At 48.9% G+C, this 20,374-nt stretch overlaps 1 protein-coding gene and 1 long non-coding RNA gene across 2 annotated transcripts in view; both read right to left on the bottom strand.

Moving 5' to 3' along the window:
• LOC130530269 (uncharacterized) overlaps positions 1–19,648 on the bottom strand; it is a 35,118-nt gene extending 15,470 nt beyond the window's left edge. Inside the window, exon 1 of the long non-coding RNA XR_008951781.1 lies at positions 19,536–19,648. This is a non-coding gene — a long non-coding RNA (uncharacterized LOC130530269). The remainder of the gene's footprint in view (positions 1–19,535) is intronic.
• On the bottom strand, positions 1,769–3,395 carry npbwr2b (neuropeptides B/W receptor 2b). The gene has a single exon (XM_057041257.1). The coding sequence runs from the start codon at positions 3,079–3,081 to the stop codon at positions 2,059–2,061; it is 1,023 nt and encodes a 340-aa protein (XP_056897237.1). The 5' UTR covers positions 3,082–3,395; the 3' UTR covers positions 1,769–2,058.
• Positions 19,649–20,374: the final 726 nt, after the last annotated feature.

The following is a 20,374-nucleotide window of genomic DNA, read 5'->3' as shown; positions in this document are numbered from 1 at the left end:
CTCATGTAGGGGGACCCTCCTGCTGATGGCCGGCTGGGCAGAGAGAGAGGAGAAGGGGGAGGAGAGGAGAGGAGAGGAGAGGAGAGAGGAGAGGAGAGGAGAGGAGAGGAGAGGACTCTGGGATTCTCTGAAGCTCAGAGAGACAATTTTGACAGACGCTCTGGAAATAAAGTTGATTTAATTTGCTTTTTGCCTGCTGAGGCTATTAAATTTGAATTTGTCCATCAGAAGTAATGAATAATAATCAAAGATCATTATTGATTATTAAATAATTGGATCTAAGTGTGTTTGATCACCTCGATAGATTGAAGATTGGTCAACTCAGTCAAATACACCAGCTCGTCAATTTGGTCAGTTTTTGACTAGTTCCCTTAAAATGATGACGTCACCAGCAAGTTAAGCAGGAAGTTAATGGAGGTGTTCAGAGACGAGGGTGGGAGGATTCAGTCCTGCGCAGCATGAAAAGAGACAGCAGGTGTGTTCAGAAGACATTTATTAGCCATGAAGGTAACACCAGCTGTGGTCACCAACCCCTTTCAGCCCAATCCACGGTGATCAGGGTCAGATTGGTGGTGAAAACCCTAACCTGGTGCATATGGAAGGCACTATTTTGTTCTATAACCCTGGGAAACCATTCTGCTGAGAACAAGAAGCTGAGCCGGGGCCATGCTGCTCCTCCTCGTTAGCATAGCTGCTTCGTTATGCTTCTGTTTCCGGTCCAGACAGACCAGCCGTTTGAGAACCCTCCCAGTCCTCCCCAGGGCCAGACCCTCCTGGCTAGAGTGTCAGGGAAACACCTACGTTAGCGATGGTGTGCCAGAAAATCACGTTCAGCTTCAGGGGCGGGTGAAGTTTCAAAGGGAAACTTCACTTTGTCTCCAATAACCCAGCCACATTCCTGGCTCATCCCTGGACCAGTTGCCAGTCCCCCCCCCCCCCCCACACACACCTAAGCCTCCACTTGTCCTCGTCCTGTCCTCCGCTGGTGGTCCTGTCTGCCCAAGAGTAATAATAATAATAATAATAATAATAATAATAATAATAATAATAATAATAATAGTGATGATGATGATGATTGTTGTTGTTGTTATTGTTATTGTTATTAGTTCATCCATGACAAAACAGCAGACGTGTGATCTAGTGTGTGTCTGTGTGTGTATGTGTGTTACGGTGTGTTATTGTGTGTAAGTGTGTGTGTGTTTGTGTGAGTTTGTGCGTGTGTGTTACAGTGTGTTATTGTGTGTGCATATGTATTACTGTGAGTTTGTGTGTATGTCCGTTACGGTGTGTTATTGTGTGTGTGTGTGTGTGTGTGTGTGTGTGTGTGTGTGTGTGTGTGTGTTATGGTGCATGATTGTGTGTGTGTGTGTGTGTGTCTCTGTATGTGTGTCTATGTGTGCACATTTTTGTAAGTGCGCAGATGTTGTGTTAGTGTGTGTTATTGTTTGTGTGTGTGTTACGGTGTGTTATGGCATGTGTGTGTGTGATTGTTAGTGTGTGTGTGTGTGTGAGACTGTGATTGTGAGTGTGTGTGTGTGTGTGAGTGTGTGTGAGTGTTAGTGTGTGCTAATGTGTGATTGTGTGTTTGTGTGTATTTGCGTGTGTGTGTGTGATCAACAGGGGGTGCTGAAAGATTAAAATCTATTTAAAGAGGCGCGACATCATCCTGCCGTCTGCAGCCACCTGCAAACACATCTGTGGGAGTGTTGCATTCTGGGAATTGTGTGATCAGTTCACCTGTGCACAGATGTTCAACAGGAGCTCTTCATCATCTTTACTGTCAACAACGACAGGTGGTTTTATTTATTAATCATTTCCATCACATTTAACGGGGTTGCTGCAATATACAGGCAGAACACAGGACACAGGCAGGTGTTAGCAAGGCTAAAGAAAGGCAGCTAATGTTCAGCCAATGTTCAGCTACTGTGTGCAAATGTTTCAAGTGCAGCTCTAACAAACAAACAAACAATTAAACAATCAAATCTAATCAAAGAGTTCAGGTTCAAACCCTCGTTGACATCAGTCTCTACTGAGACTCCGCCTCCGCCGAGCGTCCACTCAGGTCGACCGACACTCCAACATCTTTTTGAAGGCCTTCCTGAAGCTGTCATCCAGGAAGGGGTAGAGGAAGGGGTTGAGGCAGGAGTTGGCGTAGCTCAGGCTGGTGATGAAGTAGGAGATCCCGATCAGCAAGGGCGTGGTCTTCAGGTCTGTGGTCAGAGCAACGATGGTGCTGAGATGAAAAGGTGTCCAGCAGAACAAGCACACAGCCAGGACGATGACCACCATGATGGTGACCTTCTTCTTGGCCTTGTCTAGCGCCTTGGCGTTGCTGTTGAGACGCATGTTCCTCAGCCGGTAGAGCATCATGGTGTACAGGATGCAAATGGTGGAGACCGGGATGGCGAAACCCAGGATGAGGGTGTAGATCCGGCTGGCTTTGAACCACAAACTCTCTGGGTTTGGAAAACTGAGCAAGCAGCTCTTCCTCCCGTCGCTAGGGCTGATGTAGACGCTAGCGAACACCGTAAACGGCATGACGATGAGGATGACGAGGACCCAGACGCACAAGGAGATGATTTTGGCTGCCCGGTAGGTGCGGTAAGGCATGCGTTTGGACCGCACCGTGGCCAGAACAACCAGGTAGCGGTCGATGCTCATGACGGTGAGGAAGTAGATGCTGGAGAAGATGTTGTAGTGGTCTATGCTGAGGATCACCTTGCAGAGCACCTCGCCGAACGGCCAGTAGTGCAGCAAGTGTTCGGCGATGTTGATGGGCAGCACCAGCGTGAAGAGGTCGTCGGCGATGGCCAAGTTCAGGATGAACATGTTGGTCACTGTCTTCATCTTGGGGGCCTTGAGGATCATGTAGATGACAGCCGTGTTGCCTGTCAGCCCCACGGCGCAGATGATTGAGTAGATGACCGGCAGGATGACGTAAAGGTCCGCGTAGAAGTAAAAGTCGGAGGGCGGCGTGCAGTTCAGACCGCTGCCGTTGCCCGAGGTCAGGGCGTAATAGTCCACGGAGTCGTTGCAGACCAGCAGCGGGGCGGCGCCACCGGCCGTGGACACGTTCTCCATGCTGCTCTTTCTTCAAGCTACACGTCTAGGCTAAGAGTTCGGGTTGGGACGTCATCAGATCAGACGATTTCGTGCTGATGGCAGACATGGACTTCCTGTTGACGCGGGTTGGGATGAAGACAGGACCCGAAAGTCAGAGTATCCTTCCTGAATGTGTGATCGACGGATCCACAGATGAAGCTTCTGGGATCCGATCTTCTCCTCCCGCCTGCAGATGTGAGCGAGTCACTAATCATCCGATCCGATCCGGCTCCATCCTCCTCCTGCTGCTGGTCCCTCTGTGGTCTGTCCTGCCTGGACTGTCTCAGGAGACGTCCTGGATGACAGAGAGGTGGTCCTCATTAATGTTATTAACTCTCACACACACACAGGATGCACACACACACACATACACACAGGACCTACACACACACACACATGCACACAGACAGAGGACACACACACACACACACACACAGGATGCACACACACACATACATGCACACACACAGGACCTACACACACACACACACACACACACACACACACACACACACAAGCAGGCCCTACACACACACACAGGACCTACAGACAGAAGCAGGACCACACACACACTCCCAAACCCACACACACACACACACCCACCACACACAACACACACACACACAAGCAGGACCTACGGACACACACACACACACACACACACACACACACAGAAGCAGGACCTACACACACACACACACACCACACACACACACCACACACACACAAGCAGGACCTACGGACACACACACACACAGGACCTACAGACAGAAGCAGGACCTACACACACACACACACACACACCCACACACAGAAGCAGGACCTACGGACACACACACACACACAGGACCTACAGGCAGAAGCAGGACCTACACACACACTCCCACACCCACACACACACACACACACACACACAGACAGAAGCAGGACCTACGGACACACACACACACACACAGGACCTACAGACAGAAGCAGGACCTACACACACACTCCCACACCCACACACACACACCCACACACACACACACAAGAGATGAAGGAACGTGCCTCTGAGGTCAGAAGGATCCTGAACAGGTTTCAGTCTTGAACTGAACCAGACTGGATGAGATGAGAGGAAGCGTCCAGCGTCCCTCCAGCAGGTCTCCTGTCCTCCGTCTGCTCCTGAAAGTGTTTCTAGTAGTCTGAGCCCCCCCACCTCTACCTCTCTCTCTACCATCAGTCCTCTCTCTCCGCTGTCTCTCCTCCCCCTCTTGCTCTCTTTTTCTCCCCATCTCTCCCCCTTCTGTCTCTCTCTCTCCTGTCTCTCTCTCCTCTGTCTCTCTTCTGTCTCTCTCAATCTCTTATGTCTCTCCTCTGTCTCTCTCTCCTCTGTCTCTCTTCTGTCTCTCTCAATCTCTTATGTCTCTCCTCTGTCTCTCTCTCCTCTGTCTCTCTTCTGTCTCTCTCCTGTCTCTCTCCCCTCTTTCTCTCCATGGCACAGCTCTTTCTGGGAACTCAGCGTCCAATCTGAAAGTCGTCCCACGTTGTCCCGCTAAATTACCCGATGACGTTGATGTTCCTGCCTGTCACCTTCTGCCTTTGTCACTGGACATCCAAGACTGATCTTTTCCCACTGATCAATGAAACACATCAAAGGAACGTCATTCTGGGGGGGACACCAGCGGTGGGGGATCGTTTATATAAAACGGATGAGATCGCCAGATTCACGAGCTGCTTGGCTCCTGGGGAGAAGAAGAGATCCAGCGGCTGATTTTGGAAACGGCCACTCAGCACTGGCTCAACCTCCTGAGCGTCTCAGATAGCCGCACCACCAGCGTCCCCCGCGTCCTCCACACCTTGCAGAGGATGCTAACATAAAAGACATAAAATTGTTAAGGAGTCACTCCTCCCTTTAGCAGAATTCCATCCTCCTTCTCTATATTAACACGTGGATATTGTTCACTTGGTGATGAGCTTGGAAATTTTGTAAAAGGGACAAAAATAGTAAACAACAAGGCTGAACACGGACCCCCTGACGTCCATGCTGTCCACTGTTCACCTCTCAGTCCCAGCACACGTAAAGGTGGAATGATGACGATGTTGACATGACAACCACACCCCTCTCAGAGGGAGGTCTTCTCTACTCTATGCTACGCTAGGCTAGGCTAGGCTACACTACTCTATTCTACTCTGTTCTTAACGCCTTTTTGTCCTAGCCAGCCATCAGTAGAAGGGGTCCCCTGGGTATTGGGGAGTGTTCAGGTGGTCCTACTCAAGGATTACTTCTTGAGTAGGAGCTGATTTTTGGGACAGATTTAAAATCATAAGAACTGGCTTGACCTTTGACCCCAGGAACATTTTTATTTCACCACAACAGAACCCAAACACCACAACAACGTCCTATAAATACGTAAGCTGCCTTGTGACCCTGCCCAAGCCGCTAGCATCCTCCAGGGAGAGGATGGTTGATGTCACTGAGGCGTAGCTAACACATGTTAGCCGCTGCTCTGCCTTCAACTCTCTGTACACCTGTCCAGCTGACGGACGAGGTGGCCAGAACCAGCGAAGCGTGTCAAGAGAGCAGGAATCAGAGCTGTTGTCTTCTTTAATCACCACTGCTAGATCTGAGCACTGTCAACATGTTTTATTTAGTCGTCCCAGTTTCATCCAAAATCCTCCCAGACTGTGAAAAGAGAGGCTTTCAGTGCCCTCCTGATTCAGGATTCCTCCTCACACGCTTCCCTTTAATCTGGCCTCCTCATCACACCTAAAGTGGCCTAGATTGGACCTAATGGAGGAAGGTTCTGAGCTTCCACCTGGACTGCAGAGAGAGCAGACGTGTGAGCCACACATTCTCCTCAGTCCTCCTGGAAGCTTCCCTCGTCCACACTGTATGCGGAGAGGACTGAACTATCCTCTCATCGCGACCTCTTCTGACCTCACAGGTGGAGGGCCAGGGAGGAAACATCTGATGAGGAGGAGGAAGAATATGAAAGATGGGAATGAGAAAATGAAAAGAGTTGACGAGTTCTCAAACGCTTAGATCAGGATAATGGTGGTGGTTCGTCTGTCGATGTCTCTTAAGGTCCAGGATTCTCCTCGGTCTGTGGAGGAAGAAGAGCTTCTTTCTGGTGGTTTCAGTGATGATGTTGGTGCTGAGTCCAGGTCAGGTCCTCAGGGACTCTCAGGAATGGTCAGGTGTTGAAGCTCTTGACTGTCTCCACCCTCATCCTGCTGATGCTGATGGAGGCGTGGCCTCCTGATGTTATGGATTTCACCTCCTCTATACGCCTGCGGAGGAACCTTACTGTCTGCTGTGCTGCGAGCATCGACAGGAAGTGCTGTCTCACATCAGACAGCTTCCTTGCTGTTCTCTGGGTGGCGCTACAAACACAACCCACCAGATTCAGGAACAGTTCTTCACACGTACATACATAACGACTGTACTTTTGTTTACGATTTCTCGTCTCGTCTTCTTCCTCACCCCAGAACCTCCTCCAGTTCTTCCATGAGTATTCTGAGGAGTCTAGAACACCTACGTTCACATCACAGTACGCATGTACTGGAGGTCGTTCGTGTTGTGCTGTTGTAAACACGGTATAATTAAGCAATACATCAGGACAGGTCCTAGTATTCACTGATTATAGCCCAGCTAAGAACGGCCCCTAGCTTAACAGGCCTTAGCTTAATGGCCCTTAGCTGGGCTATAATCAGCGAATACCAGCGAACGTCCCCCAACAGTCACCATCAGTTGTAATAAGCCAATGCCATTTCAGGCTGTTTCTTCCAGACTTGCACCACGGGGTCACCTGAAACCAAAAGGTTTAAGAACTGACCCGGTAGCATCCAGTGGTGCTGGTTCTGCCGCGGCGATGACGGCAGGAGAGTCTCACCATAGTTTGACTGGATTGATTCTGGCCTCCTTTTATGCATAAATGCCTCTGAAGGGTCCTGATTGTCTGGAGTCTCTGAGTCAGGGAGTCAGAGCCCCAGCAAACGGGTCTGCATTTACCCGCTGAACTAAAATGTTTGAGCTTCTCTGCACCTACTGCCTGGAACCCACTGCAGGACTACTGCCTGGAACCCAGCCATGGAACTCTTTAAAACCAGCCTGGAGCAGCTACATGTGGCTCTTTTACATCCGTATTGATTATGTAGCTTAGTGTGAGTGGTGATATTTGTTGTTGAAGGTTGCTCAGAGTCTACTCCTGTTTAAAAAGGCTCATCTCAAGAGAACCCACCTGCTTAAAAAGGCTTCGAAAAAATACTTGGAACTCACGAGGGACCAGCCCAGGTTCGATTACAAGACCAAGGGACTGAGGGACTAAACCAGAGCAGAGGGAGGGGGAGGACAAGAGGGGAGACAGTCCTTAATGAATATTAATGGCACAAGCTCCAGAGTGGAGCTGGAGGTTCAGCTATAGCATTATTGGTGACATCACCACCAAACATGAGGCTCCGGACAGATTCTGGACCTCCAGCGTATTACCTGGAGTAGCAGCACCACTGTTTTAGTTACGATTGTTGGGAAAGTGCTCCATCAGAGACTCGAGTCCAAGCAGAACCATCACTTGGTCCAGATCTGGGCTGTTTGGTGATGCCCGGTCCAGGTGGCATGTGGCGTTTGGTTTGGGAGAATGAACGGAAGCACCAACGGTTTTTAGAAGTGATTTTGCTGTTTCCAATGGCGCCTTGGTGTCCCTGGAGCCAGAGCGGATCAGGTGAGAGTTGTGGGTCCTGACTGTGACTGTGTATCTTTGGGTGGGGGGGGGGGGGGGCGTTAGCGGCGGCAGCTAATGCAGCTCCGAGCGGTCAGCCCGTCCGGGACAGCACATCTTTAATCCCACAGATTTACAGGGAACAAAAACATCCTGACAGCAGCAGATGGGCTGACGGCTACAGCAGCTTCACTGAGCAAACTGATAAGGTGTCGGTCTAATAAAACACACCAATAAAAGGCCAGTAAACAGGCGGCAAAGCAACAAATTCATCATTAAAAGCAAACAGCAGCTGCTGATTCATGGCTGCAACACAAACACCAAGAAGCAGACAAAGATACGGCTGTTAGACAACCGCGGACATCGTGATAACAAAGCGGCGCTGTCGCCATGGAAACGCGCATGTGGCTGGCTGCTCGGATTAACCAGCCAAGAAGATCGCGTGATTGTGGACGCACAGTGGTCGAGGCAGGACTGTCTATAACTTCAGCAGAGAGCGAACTGTGAGTACGGCTGAGACAAGGGGCGTGGCCAACAGGTGGACACGCCCACACGTAGTTGTGATGCAGGCCGAGACGACAAGGAGAAGATGTTCTGTTCTTCAGCTTTAACAGAAAACACACCCACCCACACACATACACACACACACACACACACACACACACACACACACACACACACACACACACACACACTACATGACTACATTTTCTTGACAAATTAGAGTAACTTAATAATGTATGTGTGTGTGTGTCTGTGAGTGTGTGTGTGTGTTGAGCATCCGTGATAATATTCCTCACACCGGTGTAACAGGTTCAGTTAAGTGCTAAGTGGTTGGTCTGACACACACACACACACACACACAACCACAAACTCAGTCTCTCTTTCATCCACACACACACACACAACACACACACACACACACACACACACACACACACACACACACACACACACAAGCACTCAATTTGTCAGTGATTTAGCCTGCTGGGAGGGGGTCAGATAATGGGGGGCACTGTCGGCTCTTGTCAGACTGGTTCTATTTCTTTGCTTTGTCTCAGAAAACTAGGATATCAGGACAAACTGGTGAGTCATTAAAGAGAAGCAGCAGCTTTGATAAATGTGCTTGGGTTTAATGATTTCTCTGTAGTTCAGAGGTTAGAGACCTTCAGAGAGTCGATGAAGATGAGACTGAGACACACACACACACACACACAAATACATATTTTTATTAACGAGCTGTGAGAAGACAGCATTCCCTCTGGACGTCCCCCAGGGCGTCTGGGACGGCAGCGTTGTAGCAGCATAGACGGTTCCTGTTCCAGACCGTGACCCGGCTGGTCCGGCTGCTCTCCGTCACACAGCAGCAGAAGTTCACCAGGACGCAGGTGTGTCCTTCGGTGTCCTCAGCAAAATGGGGCGTCGCCGAGCCTTTCTGACCAGGGTGGACGTGGAGAGGTCCTCTGAGATGTGGGAAACCAGGAATATGAAGCTGGGTGGAAGTTGTGGGCCTTTGGTCACACAACTAAATCTTTAAGGTTGAATTAAAAATAACAAAACAAGACAAGTTGTGTAGATGTTCATGTAGATGCCTTTAAACCGGGCTGGTGTCCAACTTCATCCTGTTCACAACGAGGATGAGGAAAAACGGGGAGACGAGGAGCAGAAACACCAAACGGCCATTGCAGGTTGTGGGTTTGAATCTGTACAGGGTGAATTAGAGTTTACATGCAGGGTCAATGTTCGGCATTATTTACGGAGAAATCAAAAGTGCCCCATCTGTCCCGAAAGGCCTTGTCCCCACTGAGCAGGTCTACCACGTCCACTCTTCACCGTCATCAGCTGGTCATTGCTCTTCTCCCCCACATCGTCCTGAGGCAGTTGTGCGCTGGGTGACCACTGAGTGGTTCAGTGTAAACACTTTGAAGACCGTGGGCGACCGCCCGACTGCATCTGCAAGCTAAACTTGTTGTAGCATCTTTAATATCCAGCCAGCTCACAATGACATAAAAGAGCCACAGGCCATGAGAGCAGACCGAAGACGGGACGGGGAAGTGATCAGAGGAGCAGCAGCAGTAGCAGCGACAACAACAGTTGCATCAACAACATCATCTTTAACAACAGCAGTGACAACAACAGTAACATCAACAACAGCATCCTCAACAACAGCAGCGACAACAACAGTAGCATCAACAACACCATCCTCAACAACAACAGTAGCGACAACAACAGTCGCATCAACAACATCATCTTTAACAACAGCAGCGACAACAACAGTAACATCAACAACACCATCCTCAACAACAACAGCAGCGACAACAGTAGCATCAACAACACCATCCTCAACAACAGTAGCATCAACAACATCATCTTTAACAACAGCAGCGACAACAACAGTAGCATCATGAAACATCATACTCAACAACAACAGTAGCATCAACAACATCATCCTCAACAACAACATCAGCGACAACAGCAGTAGCATTAACAACATCATCTTTAACAACAGCAGCGACAACAACAGCAGCGACAACAACAGTAGCACTAACAACATCATCCTCAACAACAACAGCAGCGACAACAACAGTAGCATCAACATCATCTTCAACAACAACAGCAGCCACAACAACAGTAGCATCAACAACATTATCCTCAACACAACAACAGCAGCAACAATAACAACAACAGCAGCATAAACAACAACAGCAGTAGAAGCAATAACAGCGGCAGGGTCAACAACAACACCTGTAGCAGTGACAACAACAGCAGTAGCAGCAAGAACATCAACGACAGCAGCAGTAGTGTCAACAACAACAGTGTCAACAACAACAAAAACGGCAACAACAGCAGCAGCATCAACAACAACAAAGACATCACTATCGGCAGTCTTTTCTTCTTTCTTTTTGTTTTTGAGGACATGGTGATGGAGGAGGCTCTTTTCTGCTCCGCCTCCACGTTTACATTGAGACGCGTCAGCGCTCGTTGTGTTGGAGCACTTCCTGTCACTTCTCACGTTTTTTTAATGGAAAACATTGTTTTGGGACCGAGTGGATCAGTCGGCCACGCCTGCCAACGGAGAGTCATGTAGTGTGAACCCTCCCGTCACCGACCTCAAGACTCCCGAGCGCTGCGGTGTGAACGAGGCTTAAGGTGTGAAGTTTCTGCAGATCTTCACACGTCTCACCTGGAGACAACCTTTATTAAAGCTTTCATTGCTGCTCATCTCAGCGGCACATTTGCAACCTTTTTACCCGTCCTCATGGACATCCGGACCTGCAGTTGGGAAATTATGCCGCCGTCATTAGACGGGTTACCAGGCAACAGCCGAGCTGAGGCTAATCACCCCAACAGGCGAAGGAGAAAGGGAGGAGTTGGGAGGGTCATTAACGGGTTACAGATGGGCTGAAGCGGGTGGGGAGAATGAGGACGGAGGAGTGTGATAAATGTGTCTTTGATCCTCTCGTTCAGGAGAATAAACGGGCAGATTTTCTGTGATTCTTCCCAGATCTATTGGAGATGACTAAAGGTCAACAGAGGCGTGTGAGGCAGCACTCAGGTGTGTGACAGAGCTCAGACACCTCCAGTGTCACAGGCTCAGACTCTCATCCACTGAGGCTGCTTCCGTCTTCTATCATAAATAGAAATAAAGAAAGCCAGATCTCTCCTCAAACTTTGAATAGGAAGCTAACCCCGTTCATTATCACAATTCTTCTAGTTAGTTATCTGTTGTCATGGAAACACAGCCGGAGGGTGATTGTTCTGCTATCCTAACGTGATATTTTCTGTAGATGCTAGTGTTACTTGTCTTTGATTTGTACTGTCTTGGTTTTATCCTCACAACAGACTTGGTCGCTGAAACTTATTTAATCATGCAGAATTCAGACCCAAACATATGAGCGATGAGTCACTATCGCTAATGCTAACATGAAGGCACATGTACAAACACTGAATAATTAAAGACTCAGGACAAACAGCTTGGATTTGGTCTCGATTTTCCCAGGCAAGGACGCAAGCGCCCGATAATCTTGTCTTACAAGAATATCCTGTGGTCTGAGGTGTGAATTATGCTCAAAAGTCGGGGGCGACAACCATAAATATTAACCTTTCAACACAGCTCACGGTAGCATCGATATTGGAGTTATTCTGATCGACATGTGTGGGCTGTCCGACAGATCTCAAACTCTTTACCTTCCTCCACGGGCAAGGGGGGAGGGGTGGGGCATTTCTGTTAGTGACTCCACCCACCTACTTCCTGTCTTTGCTTTATTTTTCCGCCACTTTGTTAACTCACCTGATTTTCGGTTGTCCTGATTAGATGGTGGCTACTTAAGCTAGTCTGCCTTCTGGCCTGTAGCAGATCCTGTCTGTAAATTATAGCCTTTATTTCTTATCAAAGGATTTTTGAGTTCCTTCTTTTCAGATTATAGATTTTTTTTAAACGTTTGTGCCACCTGGTTTCCTGCTGGTTAATGGATGTCACTGAAGACCTGCTTAAGCCGTTAAATGGTTGAGCCTCTCCTATGTTGCCTACTCGTTGTTCTTCCTTCCCCTAAATCCTAACAAGCTGTTGTTTTTTACACATTACTGCCCCCTGCTGCTCTGGAGCGTGTTGCCGTCTAAAGCCAATAAAAGGAGTTCTCATCAATTAATATGTCTTATAAATTGAAAGGTCGCAGTTCTTGATCAATCAAAGTGATTAGAAAGCCACAAAACCAGGAACTTTGTCTTTGATGTGAAGCTCGTTCAGACGTCCAGGGGAGGTTGTGATGGTGGAGGACACGGCTCTCACTTCTGGAAGATGACAGTTTGAAGCGTGCCGAACAGACTTCAAATGAGGATTTTGATCTCCTGTTGATGGAACTCACCCAGAAAACTTTTGAAAGACACAAACTGTTGATGTTCACACTTATTTGGTTACTGATGGAACATCAAAGCTGGATTCATCCCAATAGTCTAGAAACAATGAAATGATTATTCAGTTACTTGATTTGACCTGATCTTGGTCCACCTTGGTCTAGCTGTTTCATGTCAGAAGATCTGCTCAACAAAGTTTCTTCTGGATGGACAGAATGAAGCACACAAACACCCCCCCCCCCACACCCACCCACACACACACACTCCCCCCTCCCCCTCCTCCTCCTCATTACAGTCACCATCAACATTTTTGGGGTTTGAATGAGGAAACCAGGAGACTGAAGATAAAAGTAATTAGCCAGCAGCAGGGGTGACAACTGCACCATTAAGACTAACGCGAACACTAAGACTGACAATCACTGTCCATAAAGCTAAAGCTAACACCATTGCTAATGTTAATTCTGAATCTAACTGTTATAGTTCCACACCTGGTTTGTTTATGCTGAAGTTAATGCTGATGCTAATGCTTGCACGACCCACATGATATTACAGATCTATAGTAGCTGGTAGCATCTGGACGCTGTTTCATGGATAGACAACTTGAAACTACCCACCAGACAGGTGGATCCACAAGGGGTGCCAGCAGTTGGCAACTGGAAAAGAGGCAGCAACAGATCATTAGGTATCACCACATATCTGACCTGGACTTTCCAGGTTATGGACCAGGAGAAAAACTCTGGTGCCTGGTGCACTGATGAAGACGATAGTAGTGCAGGTGGTGCTGATGATGATTGCTGTCCCCTTTACACACTCTCCGTTCCTACTGAGAGCCGTAGTCCTCCCCCGTCTTTGAAGGGGGCTCCAGCTGTTAGAGGCCAGCCAGGGTCACAGAGAGGCCAGATCACTTCATCAGCTCAAACCACATCCTGTCACGCCTGTAGTCTGGGTTCCCAACTGGTCCAGCAGCATGTGAGAAGATCTCACAGGACCTTTACTGGCTGGACATGGAGAAAACTGGACCAGCAGCTAAAGAGGCTGTTGACTGTCAAAGGGTAAATGCCAAATCCAAACGACCCAACAAGCTGACAGAGTCACTAGGCTAGAGGGTCTTCACCCCTCCACTCCATTTATTCACCAGCCTGGCTGCAGATCCACATTCCCTCATCTTCTCTGAGTCAGGTGGTCTCAGCTCCTGTAACCTGTGAACAGGAGAACATTCAGTTTCTGTTTTCCTGATCAGAGAGAGCAGCTCATATCCTCTCCTCATATCCTTTAAGTTCACAGCGACCCTCCTCTCTTTGGGGGTTCCAGTCTGATAATGGGAAGCGCAGCGAGCGTAATGGGAGGAATAAAAGAACTCTTCCCGTAGGGGTGCTGATTAGGACCATGACCTATCAGGCTCAATCTCTTCATGTCAGGAAGATGCAGTCACATGCTTGACAGATGGTGGAAAGTCCTCAGGAACATTTCCTTCTACTATGACGGCTGTTTGGTGTAGTGTTCTACAAACTGCACTTTTTTCGACACGTCTGCTTCTCAAAGCCGTCAAAGCTCTTTTACCCACCTTGAAACAGTTTATCTGAGCTGACAACCAATCAGGGCCTCTCTTTGATCCTCACGAATGAGCCCTTTTGGATTTGATGTCTTTAATCGGTGTTTATTGATCTTTGATTCAGATTATTTGTGACCTGATAAAGAACTGCTGTCCCTGTCTGGTTGTCCCAGTTGTCGTCCCTCAGGAACCTGTCATGGGACATGTGTCTTCGTATTCTCCACACTGTGCACAAGGACAGTAAAAGCCCCTCTGTTCTATGACAACAGCCAGAACATCAGGAGCGCTGACATCCACCACACGACAACAAAAGAGCGCTCCTCTTTGGATCCACATAATAAAAGGATGTCCTTCAATTTCCATGTTTACTTACAACAGTGAAGAGAGTCATGTGACTCTGGGGGGGGCAACGCGCCATCTCTGGGCCTCTTCATCGGTGATGAACTCTGGATGGAAAGGGGCTCTTCAAGAGCTCTTCTTTCAAACAGCAGCAGCCTGACATTCAACTGTGGATTCAACGGATCATTTACGTGGAAGCTGAAGGTTCTCCGCTGGCTGAAGGGTGTTCAGAATATCAAAGCACTACTTCAGATCAACAAACAAGCCACAGCAGCAGCATCACATGCAGCCACTGGCAGACTTGATGAAGATCTTCACAGAACATATGATGCAAAGCTTGAGGAGCTCAAGTGTGATTTTGGATCAGCTGGTCTGTCACATGACCCTCTGCTCCTCACGCTCTACCTTTGGTCCTGGTCCTGATGGCTCCATGCTGTGACTCTGCTTGTTGGTGGGGGCACAAAAGAGCTACCCTAGAAGAAAATGTGCTCATGACATCATCACGATGAGACTTTGTCGGACAGCGCTCTAGAATCTCTAAATGCAATGAAAACAAAAGAAAAACACCACAAATAACATCAGATAACAACCAAGAAAAATTAATAGTGAGCAGCCATGTTTGCAATTTCCAGATGTGATCGTTGGGGCCAGATGTGATCATTGGGATCACATGTGATCGTTGGGGCCAGATGTGATCATCAGGATCACATTTGGTTGTTAGTTCCAGATATGATAATTGGGATCACATGTGATTGTTGGGGCCAGATGTGATCATTGGGGCCAGAAGTGATCATTGGGGCCAGATGTGATCGTTGAGATGACATGTGATCATTGGGGACAGATGTGATCGTTGGAGCCAGCTGTGATCATTGGGATCACATTTGATTGTTAGGTCCAGATGTGATCATTGGGGCCAGATGTGATCATTGGGCTCTCATGTGATTATTAGAGCCAGATGTGATCATTATGGCCAGATGTGATCATTGGTGCCAGATGTGATCAATGGGGCCAGATGTGATCATTGAGATCACATGTGATCATTGGGGCCAGATGTGATCAATGGGGCCAGATGTGATCATTGGGGCCAGATGTGATCAATGGGGCCAGATGTGATCGTTGGGGCCAGATGTGGTCTTTGGGGCCAGATGAGATCATTGGGGGCAGATGTGATCGTTGGGGCCAAATGTGATCAATGGGGCCAGATGTGATCATTGGGGCCAGATGTGATCGTTGGGGCCAAATGTGATCAATGGGGCCAGATGTGATCATTGGGGCCAGATGTGATCGTTGGGATCACATGTGATCGTTGGAACCAGACACTTTCTGGTGTCCTGGATAACTGTTGGATTTCAGTGAGTTATTGACCTGTGGGTGGGAGGCTCCAGTCGTGGGTTTGGGAGGGTGGTGGAGGCCACCGTTCTGAGGGAAAAAAGCCCTTATTATTGCTCTTATTATCTTATTATTATATTATCTATTATTGCTCTTATTGCTGTGAGACGTTTGCTCTGCTCTCTGCTGATCTTCAACCAAGCTGTGGTCACATAACTTGATTGCAGCAGGAAAACAGGAGCACCAGGTCCAGGATGGACCCCATTATCAGCCCCATTAACCGGTCCGAGCCCCAGCAGAACGACGTGGATCTCTACTGGACAGACCATAAAGACCCACATCCGTGTTTCTGCTGCTGAAAGGTCCCTTGTGATGTCAGAGCTGGGTTCCTGTGCTGCCACCTTATCAAATCACACAGCAAAGTTCTGCAGAGCCTCGCTAGTGTTATCTCATTAGTCTGGTCACTCTGAACAACATCACGCATGTGAGACCTACCACTTTAACCAGTTCAGACAGGCCTCCTGACATCTGCTCATACAGGTGAGACAGGGAGAGGGAGGGTGGGGGGCAGAGGAGGAGGGAGGGGGTGAAGAGAGAGGGAGGGGGACGGAGGAGGTGGGGAGAGAAGGGCAGAGGAGGAGGAGGAGGAGGAGGAGGGAGGGGATGGAGAGAGGGGGGAGGGATGAGGGGGTGGAGAGAGGGGGGAGGGATGAGGGGGTGGAGAGAGGGGGGAGGGATGAGGGGGTGGAGAGAGAGAGGGGGAGGGATGAGGGGGTGGAGAGAGAGGGGGAGAGAGGGGCAGGGGTGGAGAGAAAGGGAGAGGGAGGGGGACAGAGGGGGAGGGAGGGGGAATGAGGGGGTGGAGAGAGAGGGGGAGGGATGAGGGGGTGGAGAGAGGGGGGAGGGATGAGGGGGTGGAGAGAGAGGGGGAGGGAGGGGGGAGAAAGAGGGGGGAGAAGAGGAGGAGGAGGGAGGGGGGAGAAAGAGGGGGGAGAAGAGGAGGAGGAGGAGGAGGAGGAGGATGAAGAGGATGATGAAGATGATGATGAAGAGGAGGATGAGGATGAAGAGGAGGAGGAGGATGAAGAAGATGAAGAGGAGGAAGATGAAGAGAAGGAGGATGAGGAAGAGGAGGAAGGAGATGATGAAAGAGCAGGAGGGTTAAAATAATGATGATGAAGATAAGGAGGAGTAGGAAGAGGAGGAGGAGGAGGAGGGGGAGGATGAAGATGATGATGATGAAGAAGATAAGGAAGAGGAGGAGGAGGATGAAGAGGATGATGAAGATGATGATGAAGAGGAGGATGAGGATGAAGAGGAGGATGGGGATGAAGAGGAGGAGGAGGATGAAGAAGAGGAGAAGGATTAAGATAATTATGATGAAGATAAGGAGGAGGACAAAGAGGAGGAGGAGGAGGATTAAGAGGAGGGGGGGAGGTGTGGAGGTGAGCATGAACAAAGACCTCATCATAGCCTTTACGTGTTGCTGAGGGTGACGGGAGCTCCATCAGCTGCAGAGCAACGTGATGATGGAGAACCTGGTGTGGAGAACCTGGTGTGGAGAACCTGGTGTGGGGAACCTGGTGTGGAGAACCTGGTGTGGAGAACCTGGTGCAGAGAACCTGGTGTGGGGAACCTGGTGTGGAGAACCTGTTGTGGAGAACCTGGTGTGGGAACCTGGTGTGGAGAACCTGGAGCTGCAGGACTCTGAAGCTGCTCCTTTGCTGTTGGGTGTGATCCTTGGGTAGCACCTTGGGTAGCACCTGCATCCCTCCAGCTGCTGAAGCAGAAACCGCAGCAGGCCCCAGGTCGTGCGTCCTGGCCCACCTCCTGCTCCGTGGTCTGTTTCTGATGTCATGGCCTCCTCCTCACTGGTTCCCTGGTCCTGGATCTGGTGTGGGTTTGGTTTTGGCTTCTGCTGCAGCCTTTTCCCAGGCCATCATTGGAAATGAGAATGGATCGTACCTGGTACTACAGGTGAAACAAATAAAAATCACAAATTCATTCATTCACAAACGTGCACGAACTCTGGGTTACTGAAGTACGCGCACTCCCTCTGTTGGTGGATATCTGGTATTACAACTCAAGGAGGGAGGCGTTTTAAAGACGTTAAAGATGCCGTTAAACCAAACAAGGACGACACACATGGAGCATTATACATTATACATTATACAGGGGGCAGATGGATGGACAGATGTGCAGGAGAGGTGGAGGTGGAGGACAGAATCCTCACATAACTGTCAAACTTTGTCCTCCAAGCCGGTGTGTGTCCACATTGATCAAGACCCTAATTATACTGTACACGTCAGGGACAGTAGGGGAAGCTGTTGAGCTGCCATGAAGATCTATCTATCTATCTATCTATCTATCTATCTATCTATCTATCTATCTATCTGTCTGTCTGTCTGTCTGTCTGTCTGTCTGTCTGTCTGTCTGTCTGTCTGTCTGTCTGTCCGTCCGTCCGTCCGTCCGTCCGTCCGTCCGTCCGTCCGTCGTCCGTCCGTCCGTCCGTCCGTCCGTTCGTCCGTCCGTCCAAACACAAGTTCAGATTGTTTCTTCCAGAATTGCACCTGGAACCAAAAGAGGAGCCAAAAATGAGGGACTCTGAGGTTGTTCCAGGAACTTTGTCTGGTCCTAAATGTGTCTCTTGTTGACATTCATGTTGGATTGTGGATCCACTAAAGCTGTGGCTGTTTCTGAGGAGGCACGAGGAGGAGCTGGGTGGAGACCCCTGGAGATGCTAGGTCCATAGAGTTCGTCCTTCCTGACAGGACCGTCTCTAGGAACGTCCTTGAAGTGCTGAATGGACATTGTCTCAACATCCATCCACTCACTGTTGTCCTCAAACAACCTACAAACAGCTTCATTTCCATTTTCTCTTGTTGTGAAGACCATCCATTAGCTTAGCAACGCTCGCAGTTGTTGAGGATGCTCAGATGTGGAGGCACAGCTGTAATACAGGCTCGTGCCAGGACCAACCAGGACCAACCAGGACCAACCAGGACCAACGAGGACCAACAAGGACCAACCAGGATCGACCAGGATGCCTGATGTCACCCTTCTGGTTTAGAATGTGGAAAAATGAACAGGTGGATCAGAAAGTTCAGGTGGCTCACGCTTTCATTGAGTCCAAAATATCAGGAATATCAGAATCCTGCCAGTGAGACAGTCTGGCCCAAGCGGGAGGGGGACAGGTGAGATACTTGAGGGGATGGAACAGGTCGTCTCCACCATGCTGTCCTGTAGATTGACCATTACTCTTGTTAGGACTAAAAACAAAAGGTGGAACCCCAGAATGCAGACAGGAGAGCAAAATAGGAAGTGGAAAGATTTGTTTACAATATTTACAAGGGTGCAATCGTGGCGCAAACATGCCGCCCTGAATCGTGTGAGACACCAACGAGGGACGGTGCTCTTCTCAAGGGCTGTGGATGAAGATGAGGTGCTGTCCGAAGGTTTTCTGAAGTTTATCAGTTCAGCAATAAAGTCAACAAGAAAGAATTCCAAGAATTAAACGCTCAGTTTTGGAAACATTTCCACAAAGGAGAAAAGATCCAGGTCTTCTCCTTCATGCACAAGAGAAGAAAACCCAACCATACCAACATGTCGGCACTGAAATGTGCGCAAGAGTACTCCTGAGTGTTCGTAGGATTTGTTCTTACCTACGAATAAATCCAGGATAAGAAGAAATTGGTGAATGCCACAATCTTCGTCAACTGTTCGTAAGTGGAACTTAAGAACAAATTTGTTCGTAAGAACGCTTCGTGAATCTGGCCCATTGTCCCTACAGGTCTTGTTTCTTCTGAAGGCCACGCACACTTTCTGGTCTTTGATGAAGAACCTGACATAAAGTAATGGAGACATCAGTGGACTCATCTTAAGCCAAGCCTCTGTAGGGTGCAGGGACGAACGCGGGGTGTCTGTCCCAGGACCTGATCCAGTTGTGCTGGTGCATCCTGGCTTTATATCTTGCCCGACAGCCTCTTGCTGTCCTCCCTCACAGTGTGTGTCAAGATCCTGGTGGGTTCTGCGTCCTGTATGATTGGTCAGCTCTTTTCCTGGTGTGAACTAGTGCCGTGGTTACCGCATTGGTACTGAACATCAGACCTAAACAAGGATCTTGCCAAAATTTGATCCATCAGAGCGCGCAGTTAGTGACCCCTGTCCTACACGCTGAGCGCTCAAACACAATTAGCCTTGCCACTGTTGCCGTGGCGATGTCTGAGGACACGACGGTCGATCATGCGGTTGACGGGTCAGGAGCTGCAGACCGCTCGAGGAGGAGGAATGGAAGGAAGACGATTTAGATCTTTACAAACACACTTTATTTACAATTTCACAGGGTCACAAAACGCATTTTAAAATCGCCGAAATAAATAAAGATGTAGAGAAAGTAGCTACTCTTGGCTTCTCCTGAGATCAGATTTAGGTGTTGCCCCTTATTTTGCTGATTTCTGTTGTGTCCTGCTTCGTCAATAAATGTTTTTAAGAGAAAACGCTT

This window comes from Takifugu flavidus, chromosome 8 (genome assembly GCF_003711565.1).
Source record: "Takifugu flavidus isolate HTHZ2018 chromosome 8, ASM371156v2, whole genome shotgun sequence".
In the NCBI taxonomy this organism is placed as follows: domain Eukaryota; kingdom Metazoa; phylum Chordata; class Actinopteri; order Tetraodontiformes; family Tetraodontidae; genus Takifugu; species Takifugu flavidus.
Note: the sequence above shows the minus strand (reverse complement) of the source record. Positions and strands in the feature narration are given on the sequence as shown.